We start from the raw sequence: 19132 nt of genomic DNA, 5'->3' as shown, positions 1-19132 counted from the left end.
TTTGATATTTGGCGGTTTTAAAGAAAAATAACGTTAAAAACCGATTTGATTTAATATTAGCATTCATTATAGCGTGCCAGCGTTTGTTTTTTTTCCATCAAATTTTAGAATATTACTTACTTTTAACCGAAACAACTAGGAACTTCAAGGAAAAGCGACTGCCAGCTGATATCGTGTTTTAAAGCTACGGTTAAACCTGTTAGTGACTGCGAATTATTTCTTGCATAATTATCACGTTGGTCGCACGGTGCAACCGTACTATAAAGGCGACATAGCTACGCAATCGCTTCTCCACAAGCTAACGTGTACGATACCAATATAGATAAATACGGATCTCATATGACCCAATCTTTAAGCAATTTTTATACATAACAAACAAAATTTAACTAAAATTATATAAAAAAAAAGTATATTGAGAGTATATTTATGTGAAGTTTATATGGAAAAGGTTAACAATGATTTCGTTCCTGGCATTAATATAATTTAAATTAAAGTTTGTGTGTTTTAGGGATGTTACACATTGTGCGATAAGTCTAGGGGAACAATGCGTAAGATCAACCAGGATAAATATTTCTATGTTCACTGATCGTGGTTCGCTTCTTAGCGCAAGTGTGACGTGGACTTTTTAAAATAGTTGGTAATTCTCATTTAGTCTCTGTTCTATATGTCGTCATCTTTGCTCATGTTTTTTTAAGTGTGTCCTATATACAACCTATTATAAAAGACTATTCTGCTGATTAGGTCTTACAGAAGATTTTTAAAGTAATTTATTTAAGTCTTGGCGACTCGCCTACGTTATCTGTATCTATTTTGAAAATTTTCATTTTTAACAAAATTATTTTTGGTCGAATGACGTCATTCAATGGCGACACTTTAAAAATTAATTTCTTAAATTGATTGAAAATGAATTCGGTATTATATTTATATAATTTTATACTTTTATCTTTAATTTAATTTCTATAGATTTTATTTTCCTATTTAGATATATGGTGCAATAGAATCGGTTTTGTTTTATTATCTCAATTAATCATAGACAATAAATATTATTAGAAATATTTTAGATTATTTCACTCGACATGTTTCATTTCGTTTTCAATGTATAAATAAGATAAACAATAATATGTACAGACGGTGTTTTATATGTAAAGTGGGGTGACGCAGGTTGTATAGTGCGAGACGGGGCCCGAGCCCGATGTTCGTGTTTGTATAAAGACGTAACGTTAGTCGTGTATCTGTATATTTGACGCTCGCGGCGGCGCCAGCAACGTGTATTCCGAAATGTATTATAATGATTCATCATATTAAAATTATTTAATTAAATTGTTTATGTTATGCTTATGATGACTTTTATTTCACCTGTTTACTTTTCTACTTAATTTAGTACATAAATACAAGGATTCCAGTTAGATAATTAAATAACACAACTGTTTGCTCGCAAACGAGAAAAAAAACCGACTTCAGTTTACATCGAAAAGTAATATGTCGCAGGTAGTCGAAAGTCATGAATTAAATACGCATTGCTGATAACCCAAAAAGTAGGTACTCATTAAATCTCGAACAAATTTAAATTTAATCACACAAGCGCCAGCTTTCATTAAAAAAGTTATCAAAATCGGTGCGCCCAGTAAAGTTATGAGTTATGAGTTACACTAAAAATTTCTCTTTTTTTGAAGTAGGTTAAAATTATACTCGCTTCGCTTCAGTCTCTAATATCCCACTACTGGGCATAGGCCTCTTACCCCATGTAGGAGAAGAATCAGAGCTTAATCCACCGCGCTGCTCCAATGCGGGTTGGCGGATATATTCCCTACTATGAGTAACGATCGCTATCAGGTGTACATGAAAACAACCGGGACCGACGGCTTAACGTGCTCTCCAAGGCTCGGTGGGGAGACCCACAAGGACTGCACAAACACTCAGATCATGGCAAACACCTGTATGGCCAATACAAATGTTTTTCATGTGCGGGGATAGAACCCGCAACCGCCAGCGCAACAGGTACAATCCATGACTTTGACCGCTGTGCCAACACGGCGTCACTTTTATATACTCGTAAATATATAATTATGTAATATTTATGTGTATATTCTTATATAAGTAGTGGTGTGTGTAATGGTATATTATATGTAGTGTGTATGTGTATATTGTATGGTGTTATGAATATTATATAATTAGGTTTTTATTTTCAAGAATCTGTATGTTGTCTACATTAATGAACTATCTTATCCTGCTATGTAACATTAGTTCTCACTATCACAGGTTGGCTGGAAGAGATCTCTTCTATAGATAAGTCCACCGTTGCTAACTAAATTTGTATACAAATCAGTAACTGTACATTTTTTTAAAGTGCATTAAAGAATATATTTAAAAATCTTGAGAACATGTAGGAATAGACTAATAGGATAGTAGGAGGTGTAGGAAACCACACAAAAGGCATTTTTTTTATGTATAACGTTTTGTCAAGAGTGATAGGTGAGTTGATTTATAATAGACTAGCTGCTGCCCGCGACGTCGTCTGCGTGAACGCTATACAGCACCAAAAATACTTACGATTATACCTTCTTTACATTTCATATCTACAGAAAGTGCAGTAACAGAGGGAGACTGTCTTTTGTAAAATTGACCTTCGAAAAGTGCTTATTTTCAGCCTGCTTTGAATAAATGACTTTATGGTGATTCTACTGAATTGAGTTATAAGTTGTGAACTTGTGACTCAAGCAGATGGAGAAAATAATGAATATATATGGCTAAAAAAATAATACATGGCGCTGCTTTAAAATTGTCTTGATACTACTTATATTCATTTAATTATGTTTATCGGCTTAAGTTACTTATATTGCGTGATATTTATTGTGTGAAGCTAGCTTATAGCATGGTTGTTAACAACAACACGTTGTTACAGAATGCGTTGAGGAAATAAAGGTTCACTGCTCGTTCCCCGTAGGTGATAACGTGATAATATGTAGCCTATATGTTGACCCGACTTATTACATATATATTACTTTTGAAGTAAATCCATGCAGTACTTTTAGAGTTTATCCCGGACATACATACAGACAAACAGACAAAAATTCTAAAAACTATATTTTCGGCTTCGGTATCGATTGTAGATCACATCCCGAGTATTCTTTTAAAAAAATATTCAATGTACAGTTTTGACTTTTCTACCATTTTATTATATGTATAGATTACACTAAATACAACATTTCATTAAATCTTTCACTTTAAAATTATACATCAAACATTAAGAATGTCTTGAGTGTCGTCGCCGGTCGCAGCCGCCACGAACTGCAGCACCGACACCGCCACCGTGCCCGCCACGAACACTGCCATCAGCAGCGTGCACACTAGCAAGCCCTTGGTCATCGCCATCGTCGACGAATTTCGTTAAAAAATTTAATTCTTCGTTATATGGGTTATAGCTGTATCAATTATACACAAATTACTTCGCCAGAGTGGAAAAGCAACCGGAGATTGTACGAACGGTCGAGAATGAATCATCAATAAAGAAAACAACTTTTAGGATAATGACAGATGTCAATTTTATTCTTTTTAATGCTGAACTACTACGGTGACAATTCTCGGAGGAGTATAAAATACAGTCGAACGTATAAACTAATCGGAAACGATAACGGAGTCCAGCCAGTCCCTGAGCAGGGCCAGGTTGACGTAGAGCGCGGGGTCGCAGGCGAGGCCGCAGAGCGGGTTGTCGGCCATGAGGCCCAGCAGCGCGCGCCGGCGCGGCAGCAGCAGCGGCGCGCCGGCGCAGTAGCGGCACGGCGGGCGCCCTCGCGCCCCCGCGCACAGCGCGCCCTCGCCGCACGGCCCGCGCCGCTGTTCGCGCCCGCCCGCCAGGTGGCGCGGCGCCCACGCGCCGCCCGCCTCCGCGCCGCACTGCTGCGCCGGCAGCCTCCACACCGACACCTCTCGCACGCTTCGGGCGCGAGGGTCCTTATCTAAATTCCTAAAAACGCCAGCGATGCCGACGATATTTATCTTTAATATATCTAAGCTTTTAATTTTTTTTTAGTTCAGAATTAAACGTAGATTTTGGGAGATGACAAATAAATCTCTGCACCGAGACTTAATCTCACATTTTGTCATACTAAAGTTAAAATATGTACCTATATTTACCGTATCCAAGAATAGATAGCTTCTCGCCAATCGTGACGGATAAATAGTCCACCATGGTGGGCAATGTTACGATTTGACTTTTCTCTTTCACAATATTGTCTTCCGATTTCAAAGCGGCGAGATCATAAGATCTGTTGACACCCTGGTACTGTGGATGTATCAGTACGTCAGATACTGCGTGAATGCTGCCCGCAAGTTTCTCTCCAAAATTTCTCATCATCATAAAAGAGTCTAATGAGTCCACCTCTTCTATTGCTTCAATGCAACTCGCCGCAGTTATTGTCCAACTTATAGCCACAATAGTCAGTGTGCACCCAAATATAATGTCTTGTGAAGGTTTAATCTTTACGAGAGCCAATAGGTAACCTTTTGTTACTTTATCTGCTTCTTTCCCATCATACTCTTCATCTTCACTAGTAATTTCTGTACTGGTCCACGGCGGTACTGATGATATCAGTTCATCAACTTGTGATGTTTGATGGGCAGATGTTATTGTTAACAAATCAGAATCATAATAGTGGGTAACTGCAGTAGTTTTTTCAGATGGTTTCCAGGTGCACTCTATATCTTTTGGCAAAGGAGTATAAGTTTTAATATCTTTTTTAGTTGTAGATTTATCTAAAACATTATCTTCTTCATTTATATCAAAACTTTGATTGGTTATCTCTTTATTTTGTTCAATTTTATGTATATTTTCATTTTTATTGCAAGCTAGAAAGTGAAGTATTATGAAGGTTAGACTCGCTACAAGCACCACAAAAAATATAACTTCTAACACAGATAAATATAATTCAGTTCTTGTGAAAGACTTGCACCATCCCTTAAGTTCTTTACAACAAAAAATACTCATTATTTATAAAATGTGACATTATTGATATTTTGCACTGATAAGTCATGACCACATGGACCTGTGACTTACATTTTAATAAAGATGCATTCATTGTTTATATGTGATATGTTTGAAAATATATGTATGTATCAACACTTAACATTATATCCATTGATGATGAGATGGCAGTGGTCACAGTAGCTAGCTTTTGCAGGTTTGATCCTATTAAACCATAATTAATTTGTTCAAGTAGCCTTCAAAAATAATTTTGAATCATCATTCAACAACTTAAAAATGTATTTATTTTCAATATTAGATTCTGTAGGATAAATCGTCAAGACACTCTGCAATTCTATAGATCGTGCAGACAATATAGATTTTAGTGTAGTATGGGCAGTGGTTTTTGTATTGTGTGAGTGTCCAGATCCTGACACAAGGTTCAATTCCGACTGGGGGTTGCTGAATGAGACGGGTTTTTCATTGGTTTTTGGTTGACTAAAATAGGTTTTCTAAAAGGTCGGTCCCGACAGCCAAATCTCAGTTGGCCAGATTCTTTTCGTCCACCAAATCCCCCACCAAGTCTCCGAGGCCGCCAACCTGCCAATTTCCGCTCAGCTTCTCTCTCCACTATAATCTCACTGCTATCTATATATTCTTTATGCATCTCTCTGAATGCTCGATCTAGACTTGACATGCTTTCATACTCCACGAAAGCGTATTGCTTAGATTTACCAGTAACAATATCTCTGACCAGGCGACAATTAAGTATTTTCCCAAATTTCGAGAATTCTGTGTAAACTGTGTCCTGAAAATTAATGTTATTTTCTGAACTTTTGAAATGATATTTGTGTTTATAATTCAATTGATGCCACTATAACTTACCTGTGATGTTCTTGGATTTAGACGTCCAATAAACAAAGTATGATCAGGATCACCTCTCACTTGCTTATTTGGAACATATTCTGAGTGCAAGGCTCTTAAAATAGCACGATCATGGGGTTCACTGTCTGTTCCTAATATAACACAAACAGTATCATCGTTATTATTATTTAAAATTTGATTTTTTATCAAATTATTATCAATAGAAGCGTTAAATACTTTTTGCGATACAAACCATCTATAGAACCAACTTTTATTGGATCGTAGGAAACAGTAACATATTTCTGAAATTCACATTCTTGACGTGACATTTTTTCCTTAAAATTATACGAATAAAAGAAAATTTATCTGTGTTTATACTTATTTGTTTTGATCACAGACAAACAAACATGACCACGAGTGTTTTGTTTACGTCACAGTCAATTAAGTTTTACCTTATCTTTATACTCTTTGATGAGTGTAAATAGTTAGTGATGTTATTCTAAAGTGCTGTACTTCCACTTTCCTATTATAAATATAAAATACCTAATTTAAATTCGTTTAAATCGTTCATTTTATTTCATTAATTTTTTATTAATTATTACTTATTTGACGTCTGCCGGCCTAGCATGCGCGCCACGACAAAATTTTGTCTACCCCTTTTCTCGTATTATCTCTCTCAGCGTTGCAAAAGCTACCGATTTATCGGTAGATCTACCGATTTTGGCCCTTGTCTACCGATATACCGATTTAGCAGTGCTATCTACCGAATTTTTGAATTTTCTAAAAAGAAAGGTAAAATAATATTCTTAATACGGTAACACTAAAAGAAAACGGTAACACAAAATCAATGCACGGGGACTTCCCGAAATTCTTCCCACGACGTCGAATATGACCGTTCAAATCCGCGGTGTGTTAAAACAAATTGTACTAACACGTCATATAATAGAGTTTATTATTGTCTGGTGAGTATACAAGGGAAAATCCCTGAAGATAACTTTCTTCGGGTTTGTTTCTTGAATTAGGTATAGGATTAGTGATGGATTATTTTTGGATTATATCGATGGATTAGGATTAGTATTCGGATTCATTATTGACATGGGAAGATTCAATTCGCATTTAACAAATTAAATGTAGTTGCGAAATTTTGTGAAGTGTTAAGCGAATTCATCGCTAATTTATACTTCTTTCACGGCAATGTGCTATTCTATTGCACCCACGGGAAGTCGGGAATACTAATAATCTGTTTCATTATTAGCAATTTTAGCAGTTGCTGCGAAGAATGAAATTATGCAATTATTATCTTTGATTTGTTTGTAATTATGATGCTTGTGTGGACTACTTCTATAATTAATGTTTCTTAGTGATAAAACGTATACGCTTTTGAGTACTTTCTTTTTCTGTAATGTAAAATAAATATAATTATAAATGGAACAAAAGTTTGCACGCCGTTTAAGGTAGATTATATGAGACATTCTAACTAATAACACCTTATGTATTAACTATATTCATGCAAATAAAGAATTTGCTTTAATTTAACGGAACAAATTTAAATAAATGAACGCATTATTGACTTAAAATACTTTTGTTTTACTCCGAGTAAAAATCTACCGATTTCTACCGATTTTTCGGAGCCAAATATACCGATTTTTTATTTTACACTTTTGCAACACTGATCTCTCTATGTCTACAGTAGCTAACATGCGTGCACGCGATACTCTTCTCGTTACGTCAAGAAGAGATAATCATTAAATTTTAGTGATCTGTGATATTTATCTCTACGGAAGCTAACATGACATCGTAATTTTGTCGAATTTTGTCGTTTTAGGAAGAGAAACTTCTCGTCTTCAATATTATCGACGAGAAAGACGATAAATAAAAAATAAATAAAACCGGGTGCCTATTTTTTGTATACCATGGCGTTTCCCTATTATAATTATATAATTTCGGTATACGAAGAGCGGGAAATGCGAAAAGTCGAGTGAAGTGTGCCATATAATGACACAAAAAACGTATTTGCGCCCTGTTGCTTCTTATTCTAAATAATAATAATAATAATAATACTTTATTTCAGACCAAAGTATAAGTCCATATTGGGTTAGTACAACAAGACAAGACAACATTCAGAATAAAAAACAAAACAAAATTATATTAAAAAAATCAATAACTAAAAATAAAATTAAATAGAATAAAAGTAAAATCAATAATCAAAAAAAAAAAAATTCAAAAATTCAAAAAATTTTAAAAATTAAAAAAAAAAACCAATGCGTGATAGAATTACAATTATCTAATGTGCGACAAGATATAAAGCACAACACGAGCATATTGTTTTACATATATAATTAAATTCATTTACTTACGCCGTTTTATTTTCCATATTAGATTTTTTAAATTAGATATACACTTTTTATCTTAGCCAAAAGGCCGAGAACATTGTTAAATAAAACATGTGTCACTCGTTTGAAATTGGTCAATAACCTTGTAAATTCAACTTTACGACATAAGATATAAGAATGATATTCAGTTGGGATTATGGTTGATAATGTTTCTCTACTCGACAAGGCGAAGTCTTCGGAAGAGAATTTTGCCTCTCGTAGTGCGCATGTTAGGGTAATCGAGAAAATACGCGATGTAGACATTAACTCTCTCTCTCGTCAAGAGATATCTCGTTGTATGCATGCTAGGCCGGCTGGATAAAGTTACACACGTCTATTATACGTTAAAAAAATTAATCAGTTTCTTTTTTTATCAAAAAAAATTATGACAAGAAAATACAAACCAGGAAATGTCTTAGAATGAAAGAAAGGTGTAGTGTCAATAACCTCTACATTCCCCAGTTTTTAAGTCTAATGCTTTTTTTTGTAAAAAATATTACCTATTTTATTCATTTCTCTACAATGGAGAATTGTTCAAAATAGCTGGCAACCCATGGCAACTTGTTCAAAGTCTAATATTCAGCTCTATTTAATTTGCATGTATAAAATTTTAATAGATTATTAATTTATTAAAATTATAGAAAAATCTGTAAAAAAACTCGTTTTTTTTTGGAGTAACTAGCATTAATGTTTCTTCAGCCTGTAATATCCCACAGCTGGGCATAGGCTTCTTTCCCCATCTAGAAGGGTCATAGCTTTATCCACCGTGCTGCTCCAATGCGGGTTGGCGGTTATATTTCCTACTATGAGTAACGATCGTTATCAGGTGTACATGATAACAATCGGAACGGCTTAACGTGCCCCCGAAGCACACAAGAATTTTTTCAAATTTGTCAAGTTTGTTAAGTGCGGGGATCGAACCCGCAACAACCAATGCTGTGACCGTTGCGCTAACGCGTCGTGAACACAATACATGTAGTAACTTATTTACTCTGATTAAAATTATTTTAAAATGAATTTTGAAGTTTTGAGGTCTGTGTACGTCACAAATTCAGCTTTAGATGCCTATTTCGAAAGCATAAACATATTTATGTTAGGTCTGCTGTGTGGTTACGGCAGTAAAGAATATCGCCACCCCCTTTCTTCCCGTGGGTGTCGTAAGAGGCGACTAAGGGACTATAACACAATTCCACTACCACCTTGGAACTTAAAAAGCCGACCGATGGCTTTTTCTAATAGTGCAGTTGTTTGGAGTTTAATTTACTATTGAAAAAAAATTAATAACGCAAAAGTTAGTTTAGAAGCGTAATTTAAGTATTCATGTCATACATTGTTTTCAAAAATAATGTACATGACAGTTACAGAAAAATATTTGAAAATAAATTATAGATTTGTTTGTTTATTTGTAATTGATAAACTCAATAGCTGCTGATACGATTTTAAAAATCCTTTTACCTGTACATACTATGTTATAACTTATGACATATGATTATATTTAAATGGAACAGTTAGTGTAGTCATAACTATATTACTTTAAAAAAACAGAATAATAGTTAAAAAAAAAATTTAAGGCATTTACAGCAAATTTTATTGCAAATGTAAAATAAATTTAACTGTCATCATCACGGTTTGATCGGCATTCCTCCCTTCCTTCAAATAAAACACAGGCAGTAATTAAAAAAAGCATGTTCCACTATTATTTATGACTAACTGAAAATTATCTTTCCAATATAATCTTTGTTGTTTTACATGTGCACAGCTATTTAACATGAATCTGACAAAACTTATTTGTACTAAAATAAATACAAAAAAAAATTTGTTACAAAAAATATCATATTGTGATATTTTTACTGAAAATTGTTTATCCCACAGTAGAAAACTTTTCCTGAGTCTGTCTCACCTGATGTAAAGTTTATTTTGCTCATAATTTTACTCATAGTATTTATCAGCACTTCATAAGTCAGATCATCTGAAGTAGTGAATTAAACTATTACTATTAGATTCACAGTACGAAAATAAAAACGTCTGACAGAGAATTTTGTTTGATGGTGAAAGAGGAAAATATATACAAACTAATCGGTAGATTAAAAATTTATCACGAACTAGTGAAATAGGCCCTAAGGACTTACGGCAATTTACAAAACCATATGCATCCATTTAATATTAATTTATATTTAATTATATTCTAAGTTAACATATTGTTTACATAAGTTGAGTTGTAATAATTAACAAAAATTTTATAAAAATTAAAAATTATAACAACATATGAGTGATCTACTCAGTTCAGAGTTCACTTTTGAATATTTGATCAAATAATGTAATGTAGCTGGCGTAGAAGACATTGGTGGAGGAATTGTTAAAGACAATATTTTGTGCAAAAAACCAACCAGGTGCCGTTATAATGTGCTTGCAGTTACACAAAAAATTAAAAATAACCAGTACCAATAAAATTGGTTCAAACTACTATTATTTACTTATGACAAATGAAAATATAGTATAACTTGTTCAAATAATCATTTCATCGCTTGACAAAAAACATATTATGTATGTATCTATTTTTTTAAGCATTGTGGATTGATGAAAAAACTGCCTTAAACATGTTTTTTTTTTAACTTTGTGAAATGGTTTTTCAAAATACAAACTATTAAATATTCAGATGTTCATGGAAGATGACATTTTTGTAGGCTTTTTGTCTCTTAATTAATGCAAAATTTTATAATTTAAAATGCTGAAATGTTGCTAATGTAGTTTATGACAAGGCTGCCATACTTGTGCATATGTCATACAACTAAAATACAACATAACAATGTTAAAAATAGGTGGTATTTAATTGCAAATCAAAAAATCCTTTTTTTTGTATTTTTATTAGGACAAATCCCAATTCTAATCAAAAATACTGATTGCACAGCAAAATATTATTGTTTTAACAACAATTAATGTTCATGGCGAATCACTATTTATTTAAATGTACAGCTTTTTTAAGAACACACATCTAATAATGTCCAGCACACAGTAAACATATTGAAACATTTTTTTTATAAAACAAGGGTTTATTTTTTTTTATCACATTGAAATTTATCTAAGTGGAAAAGCATTATTTTTTAACTCTAATTAGTTGAAAAAAAAATCTAAATGTTAATTAATTATTACACCTTAGTATCAACAATTAAATATAAAATAGCATACGAACAATAAACTTTTAGTTTTCTGTAATGTTGTTCAATTGTAAGAGCAGGTTTTGACAGAAGAACAGATTGAAGACATCCTACAAAAAATTCATTTAATTTGTAATCATGAAAAGTTGTGCAATCAAATTCAAAACAAACAGAGAATCAAATTCAAACAGAGCAGTTTAAAAAGATATCTAGTCAATTATGAAAAAAAAAAGCTACCTAACCCAACGAACTAATTATCCGATTACACAATAACAATTGCCTTGCAATGCATTCGGTTTTTATCAGATTGCCTGAAATCCTAATGGTGATATTCATAATATCGAGACAATGTAATAAGGAAGTTCAAGTTATAATTATGTATTTAGCCCTGAGCATTATTTATAAAATGCTAATGAGTTGATCTATGACATCTATAAGTAATAACGCTATACAAAAATATATATAAATTGACTGAGCGTGTCGTTTGAAATTTTAAGTATTTTATGTCCAGCAAATTTTGATATGCTAATTGGACATGCTGCAAGAATAGTTATTTTGCTGTGCAATCAGTATCTTTGATATGAAATTAGTATTTTAGCGCACAAAAAAATTTTTTGTCTAACATCTGAGAAAAAAATACAACCAATTATTGGTGTTATTTTTAGAAATACTTGTAATGTTAGTTTTGATAATTTTTATTTGCTGTGAAATAAATTTGAAGTAAAAATTATTTAAATAATATATATACATATATTGCTTTGTGATAAGTTTTTTGATGTGCAATTAATAATATTCTGTTTAAGTGATCAAATTTATGAAAAATAGCTGACCATGATAATGCATGTAATCCGAACGACCTTGAAATTATTCAATATAATTTCTATACATAAAATAATACATAAAGTAATGGAATTTTCTGCAACATATTTTAACATACATTTTATGTTAACTCTCCTCACTCTGTCACAGTATAAGTTCAGAGCACATTTTGTTGTGTGCGCTAATTTAGAGAGGGTGATTGACCTTCATCCCAAACCACGTCAATACTGGGCCACTTCGTTTGCAAGCACGTTAACATGGGGTCTGTGGTGGCTGCTCTCATTGGACACTCTAGTAGCGCTGCACGACCAGTGCGGTAGGAAACTCGCCCTCCTGGGTTACTGCGTGACAAGCCATTGTAATGGTGTAGCGTAAATGTGTCTGGTGCACCACGTTCACAACCAGGAAAGAATTCATCCATGAATGCACTCAATAATATAATTCCTAAATTCTCTGAATCTAGTTTTCGTCTCATCAAATCCACATACTCTGGTTCACTGACCAGATCCGCAGCGCATAAAACATCTTGTAGAGCTGCTGAAGGGATAAAATTATTTCCCTCCGGGTCAAACGATCTAAAAATGCGTTCCGCAGATTCTCCTACAGTTTCAGGAGCTGCTAGTCTTCTTTCTAATGAGAATAGCACTGTCAAGTGTGTCTCCGAAGCTAAAACCCAGACAGGATGTTTAGGATTCTTATAAAAGGAACCAACAGTACAGTACTGCATGTGTTCCATAATAGTCAAAAAGCCTATGTCGTTCTGTCTCTCAATTCCTCGCAAGCGCAGACCCCCCACCACCTGGTCATGGTCCCAGACGTGCGCCACTGCTCTACCCGTGAGCATTAGATTGATGAGTCCTTGAGATCCGTATCCATACGTTGAATGTATGAGAGGATCAGACAGTTCCGAAAGTTCGGCTTCTACAGTACTGACTCCTTTGCTTAGGATGACACTATATAACAACAGAAGTACACCATATTTGTCCTTCAAAATACGAATGTTTCTTGTGTAAAACGCTTCCACTTCAGATAAAGTCTGAAAGGAGTGCACCTCCATTCTTCTGTGAAAGTGGTCGATGGCATCACACGACTGTTCCTCTGCACTAACATTGAGGCTCGTGCTAGTTTCGGCCTCCGTGTCGTTCTTCCGATATACAGCAACATTGTACTTAGAAGCTAGACACTGACTTAAAATCGTACACACAGCCCTAACAAGCAAGGAATTACACTTCTCAGATGTTAAATCTTGAAGACTATGTCCAGGTGTCTCAGACAGTAGGATCTTGAGGAGGAACCCTTGGACGGGCGCGATGGCGGCGCAGGGCCCACCTTCCTGCTGAATAAGCGCACTTGGTTCATCGGAGCTAAACTGAAAACCTTGCGCCCATCGCCGAAACACTTCCTCCTTGACGTGGTCGCCCCACAGCAGTCGTCGAGTACTGGCCAGCTCACGCTCCAACGTCGCCGTACCAGCGCTCATGTTATCTCTATTTTCTAACGCTATGCTTGAGCTACTTGTTTCGTTTTCGTTCGAACCGTTCAGCATTGGTTCAAAGTCTACGCTACCTAAAATAAAAGAGATATATTGATTAAATAATGCACATATATGCCGCCATATCGGCTCATTTTGAAAAAAAATAATTCAAGCCATAGGTACTGTAAATACAAAAAGAATATAACCACGTAGTTAATACTTACTAAAAATGCGAAGGTCATAGTAGCTCTCAACATTTGACAATTATTTGTTTATTATGGAAAATATTTTCACTATCTGAATCACCGTTAATGGCATTATAAATCATCCACAAATCTGCATTTAAAAACTTTTCATTTAGAAAAAGAAAAGAAAAGCTTACGACATAAAGGCTGCCATTTTTTAAGAAAAATAGCAACATTTATTTTCATGTCATTTCGTTCCGTTTCTAGCTAGCTGTACAATTTTATAATATAAACTTATAAAGTTAATGTTCAAGTAATTTTTTTTTTCGATATAATTTCAATTTAACGAAATACTTTTTGTTATTTCTTATAAAAAAAAGTAGCGATTATGTTAGTTTGTATAGATTCATTGTTTATATATTTATGGAACATACGTGTTTCATATTTCAATAAATAATATGTAAAATTCTCGTGTCACAATACTAGTTACAATAATTAGAAAAAAAGAAACTTTTATTTTACAATATGATACATGTTTACAATTCACAACTTAAGAACTAAATATTTACAGATAGCTATGGTACAAATCATGTCCGCGTGGAATTGTGCGAAGAATGCTGGCAGCATTTTCCCGTTGGTTGCTGGGCAAAAAATGCCCCAGCCCTCTTATTACCAGTGGAGACAATACGGCGAGGAGCTATTTCATTAAAAAAATTAGCACTGCTACTTTAAGATCCAAGTATTTCGAATGCAAACAGCACAAAGATGTAATTTGGAATTAGTCACAAATATATTTTGTCGTTTAGTTGTTTCAGCTTGTTTCACTGCTCCCACTTTTAATCCTGTTTTCCTGACATGCGATGGAGCAAGTGTGTCCCCTTTCCCAGGAAACCAACGTCAATTCATCAGGTATCTTGCCATCATCGCGACTAATTCCAGTAGGCTCGATAAGAGCAGGAACGTCGATGGCGGCAAGAGCTCTTTTTATGGTTTTTGGGACTTGTAATATTTAGCGTCAAATTTATATAAGTATAGTGAACTATTGGTATATCCCAAAGCTTTTGTTTTGAAACATCCTTGGCGATATCACTATTAGGACACGTTAACTTTCAGTTTTCTACTGCATCCATAGCATCTGCAATTTGGACTGAATTTGATTTTAAGATGTCAGAACATAGACCCTTGATACTTATGCACAGAAGCAAGAAACGCAGGAAGAGTGAAACTAGAAATTTTTCTTAGGCTGATGCCACCGTCTCTAATTAGTAAAGTAGCTTGTGTCCACGAATTTTCATCAAAAGATACATTTAGAATTTAAGATTTATTTACTACTTATTTAGTGGCATCAAGTTTTTCGGTCAGTCTAGGGAATTTCCAAGTTGTGGTTGTGCGTAAAATATACATACATTTTTGTTATCCCGCAGGACAAATAGACTATTTTAAAATAGTATAAGCAATATTAGAATTTAAAGTACCCAATTTGTCAGTGTGCTGTGTGGTTACGGAATTAAGAATATAGCCATGACCTCTCTTCCCGTGGGTGTCGTAAGAGGCGAATAAGGGATAACACAGTTCCACTACCACCTTGAAATTTAAAAAGCCGACTGATGGCGGGATGACCATCTAACTGCTGGTTTTGAAATGCACAGGCCGAAGACGGGTAGTAGCGTCTTCGGTGCGACAAAGCCAGCCCTGCTGTCATCAACCCACGTGCCCAGCGTGGTGACTATGGGCAAAACACACGAGTTCACTCCATTTTTGGCGCGGACTTGTGGAGACCAGCCGTGGACTATATTAGGCTAAAATGATGATGATGAGTGAATTTGTCAGTGTTTTCAATAAATCAACATCATCACTTTAGCCTATCGCAGTCCACTGCTGGACATAGGCCTTCACAAGTTTGCACCAAACATTATCGCGCGAACTCATGTGTTTTCTCCATAGTCAGTTAGTCACCACGCTGGGAAAGCGGGTTTTGTTTCAACGAATATTTTAATTTTATTATTCAAAATTGGCTGTATGGCTTCACCAAAAAGTGGTGACCCCAGGAGATAAAGTGTACTTCTTTGAAGTAGTTTTAAATTAGGAGCAATTTTATTAAATAATTCCGTTGGCAAATTAATTGGTTTTAGTTTCCTGACCTGTATATAAGACCGTGATTAAAATATAAATATGGCAATAATGTCAACAAGCATAGACTATGACAAAATAAAAATTATAATTGCCATTTGCCAGTTACCCAATACCCAGTTAGTACTTAGCAATCATGGACGGTGGTCGGTGATGTCCATTTATGTTTTATTTTCGTGACAATTCTTTAGTTTTTACATGATTTCACTTAATTTAATTACCGTTTTTTCTTTTATATTTGGTGAAACATGAATTATTAATCTCTTAATGTTGATTTGTTGTTGATGATTTGGTTTTGTTTGTGTCCTGTTGATTATTTCAACATAATGAAGGTGGATAGGAGCACTTGGAGGCGACGCTCTGCGCTAAATTTCTCAGGTTGGTGTGTTTTTATTATTTAACTTTTTCTTTTTATGGGTTAGTGATATTAGATTTTTTTTATGAAGCAAAACAAAAAAATGGTCTGTCGCCGTGGCGCTGGCCCCTAACAATTAGAACAATCGTGAAAGGAATACGTTCAAATGAGTTGAGAGAAATCTGTGTAAAACTATTCAAAATGCTGTCTCATTGTAAAATATTTACAACTTACCTTAAAAATATAAAAATATTTATTTTAACATCGAAAATTTATATCATTGTTATTACACCCATTTTTGTTTTGTTTACCATTTTAAAGACATTGGATAATAAATATTGTCGATACTAGCTGACTCGGCAAACGTTGTCTTGCCGCTAAACGCTATTTAAAAATAGGGGTTGGTGGTAAGAATTAGGGTGAAAATTTAGTGTTGTATGTATTTTTCAATGCCAAACCATAATAAAATAAAAAAGAAATAAATTATCTAAAAATTAAAAAAAAAGCTTAGAGGTGGACTACTCTTAACATTTAGGGGGATGAAAAATAGATGTTGTTCGATTCTCAGACCTACCCGATATGCACACAAAATTTCATGAGAATCTGTCTAGCTGTTTCGGAGGAGTTTAACTACAAACAATGCAACATGGTTATAAACGTCTGTTAAAATGTTATAAATATTGCAACAATATTTCTTTCTTCAAGTCCTATTTGTTTCGTTAGTTATTTATTATCATAGCTTCTAGCTCATACATTACTGTTTAATATTAATTACGTACTTTCTGTATGTGAATTGTGTTTTATTTATATGTAAAAACCATTTTATTTGAATTGAAAATATCACAAGTATATTTAAATAATATAAGATATCTCGTCCATATTTTCATAATCTGCAACCATTAAAAACCATTTTATTTGAATTGAAAATATCACAAGTATATTTAAATAATATAAGATATCTCGTCCATATTTTCATAATCTGCAATCTAAGAACATATTGTACTTATTATTACAATAATCCTATCACTTTAGCCTAATACAGTCCACTGCTGGACATAGGCCTCCACAAGTTCGCGCCAAAAATGGAGTGAACTCATGTGTTTTGCCCATAGTCACCACGCTGGGCAGGCGGGTTGGTGACAGCATGGCTGGCTTTGTTGCACTGAAGACGCTGCTGCCCGTTTTCGGCCTGTGTATTTCAAAGCCAGCAGCTGGATGGTTATCCCGCCACCGGTCGGCTTTTTAAGTTCCAAGGTGGTAGCGGAACTGTGTTATCCCTTAGTCGCCTCTTACGACACCCACGGGAAGAGAGGGGGTGGCTATATTCTTTAGTACCGTAGCCACACAGTATATCCAAAATCTAAGCGAGCTATAAATAATAAAATTGTCATTTGGTCTGATAGTAAAAGTGACTTACTGCACTTGGCTTGATGAGGTGTATTGATAGATTTTTGATTTAAATATTTTTAGCAAAATAAATTGCTTTGTACAGAATGACAGGCAGCTGAGATTGCAATGGGTTCCATCTCATATTGGTCTGCATTGTAATGAAGCTACTGATAGTCGAGCTAAAGTGGCATATGATCAAGGAAGGTCTTATAATATAAAACTAAACTTTACACAAGTTTTACCAAAATTTAAGACAGTGAGCTTGAATTTATGGCGAGAATACTTGGATAAGAAATACTTGGTCAAAAGACAAAGGCATATGGTACAAAACATCTGTATTTCGGTCTCCTAAAATACCATGGTTTGATAATATTAAAATGAATAGGTCGAGTATTATGAGGTCTAGTACTTTGTAGACTTCGTTCCTTGTAATAATTTCCTTTTTCTAATGAATCAGGCAGATACCCTAAACTGTAATGTTTGTGGCAAGATTGATGGTATTTATTATATTTTGTTAGAATGTACAAAAATATATGCCTTAGAGAAGCATTGACAAATAAATTTTATGTAAGTAAATGTAATGTTAGAGTAATACAAAGTGCTTTATCAGATCCTGACGACATCTGTGACTGATGACATCTGTCAATGTGTTTTAACTATTTTGATGTATAATTTAATTTGTACCGTATGGGTACGATGGGTTTGAGATGACAGGTGGTTAAAAAACTCATTCTCGCATTGCTTCTAAATTTAAATCAAGCGCAAGTTCGATCATACATGGAGTACTGCTCTCATCTTTGGGATGGCTCAGCCATGTACTACCTGGAGCTTCTTGAGTCAATTAAGAGACGAGTCAGGAGGCGCATCGGTGTTGATGCACTGGTCGCCGCAAAGCTGCAAAGCTTGCATCATCGGTGTAGGGTTGCTGGCCTGTAAGTTTTTTTATCGAAAATACTTTGCAGAGTATGCACAGAAACTCCATGGCCTGATTCCCCCTTCCCCCTTCCATCATCGTACAACAAGACGCTTTGCGTTACGCCACCCTTATATGGTTGACATTCTCCCTATACGCACTAAGCGATTCGCTAGTACATTCTTAATCTGTACGGCCAAAGAATGGATCTCTCTACCAGCGTCTGTTTCCGGAAAACTATAACCTATCTTTAAGTCGCGAGTGAATAGGTTACTTCTAGGTAAGCATGCTCCATCTTAGACCGCATTTTCACTTATCATCAGGTGAAATAGTGGTCAAACGCAAGCCTATCATTGTATAAAAAAAAAAAACTCACACGTGTGCAGCCTGAGGGCTGGCCCTATTTATTGTGTCCCGGTTGTTGAAACAATTAAGAATTTTAGCATTTACCATATATGTTTTAATAATTATACAAGAAATAAACTTGTTATGCAATTAGTTGTATTATTTCTCAAT

At 34.5% G+C, this 19132-nt stretch overlaps 4 protein-coding genes across 4 annotated transcripts in view; 1 reads left to right on the top strand and 3 right to left on the bottom strand.

The window, feature by feature from the left end:
* Positions 1 to 3517: 3517 nt before the first annotated feature.
* Positions 3518 to 5060, bottom strand: LOC123662632 (serine protease Hayan-like). Its single transcript, XM_045597449.1, has 2 exons — positions 4125 to 5060; positions 3518 to 3964 (listed from the first exon to the last, which is right to left on the bottom strand). Exons 1-2 carry the CDS (start codon positions 4982 to 4984, stop codon positions 3616 to 3618), a joined length of 1209 nt encoding a protein of 402 aa, XP_045453405.1. The 5' UTR covers positions 4985 to 5060; the 3' UTR covers positions 3518 to 3615.
* A 10-nt stretch (positions 5061 to 5070) lies between these two features.
* On the bottom strand, positions 5071 to 6153 carry LOC123662621 (U11/U12 small nuclear ribonucleoprotein 35 kDa protein-like). The gene is made up of 3 exons (XM_045597441.1): positions 6078 to 6153; positions 5846 to 5976; positions 5071 to 5768 (listed from the first exon to the last, which is right to left on the bottom strand). Exons 1-3 carry the CDS (start codon positions 6151 to 6153, stop codon positions 5403 to 5405), a joined length of 573 nt encoding a protein of 190 aa, XP_045453397.1. The 3' UTR covers positions 5071 to 5402.
* Positions 6154 to 12081: 5928 nt separating this feature from the next.
* LOC123661324 (ubiquitin carboxyl-terminal hydrolase MINDY-3 homolog) lies at positions 12082 to 13902 on the bottom strand. Its single transcript, XM_045596290.1, has 2 exons — positions 13869 to 13902; positions 12082 to 13736 (listed from the first exon to the last, which is right to left on the bottom strand). The coding sequence occupies exon 2, from the start codon at positions 13714 to 13716 to the stop codon at positions 12352 to 12354; it is 1365 nt and encodes a 454-aa protein (XP_045452246.1). The 5' UTR covers positions 13717 to 13736; positions 13869 to 13902; the 3' UTR covers positions 12082 to 12351.
* A 4603-nt stretch (positions 13903 to 18505) lies between these two features.
* LOC123662610 (protein crumbs) overlaps positions 18506 to 19132 on the top strand; it is an 87286-nt gene continuing 86659 nt past the window's right edge. Inside the window, exon 1 of the mRNA XM_045597430.1 lies at positions 18506 to 18635. Within this exon, the coding sequence (XP_045453386.1) occupies positions 18506 to 18635 (130 nt within the window). The remainder of the gene's footprint in view (positions 18636 to 19132) is intronic.

Source organism: Melitaea cinxia, chromosome 2 (assembly GCF_905220565.1).
Source record: "Melitaea cinxia chromosome 2, ilMelCinx1.1, whole genome shotgun sequence".
NCBI classification, from domain to species: Eukaryota; Metazoa; Arthropoda; class Insecta; order Lepidoptera; family Nymphalidae; genus Melitaea; species Melitaea cinxia.
Note: the sequence above shows the minus strand (reverse complement) of the source record. Positions and strands in the feature narration are given on the sequence as shown.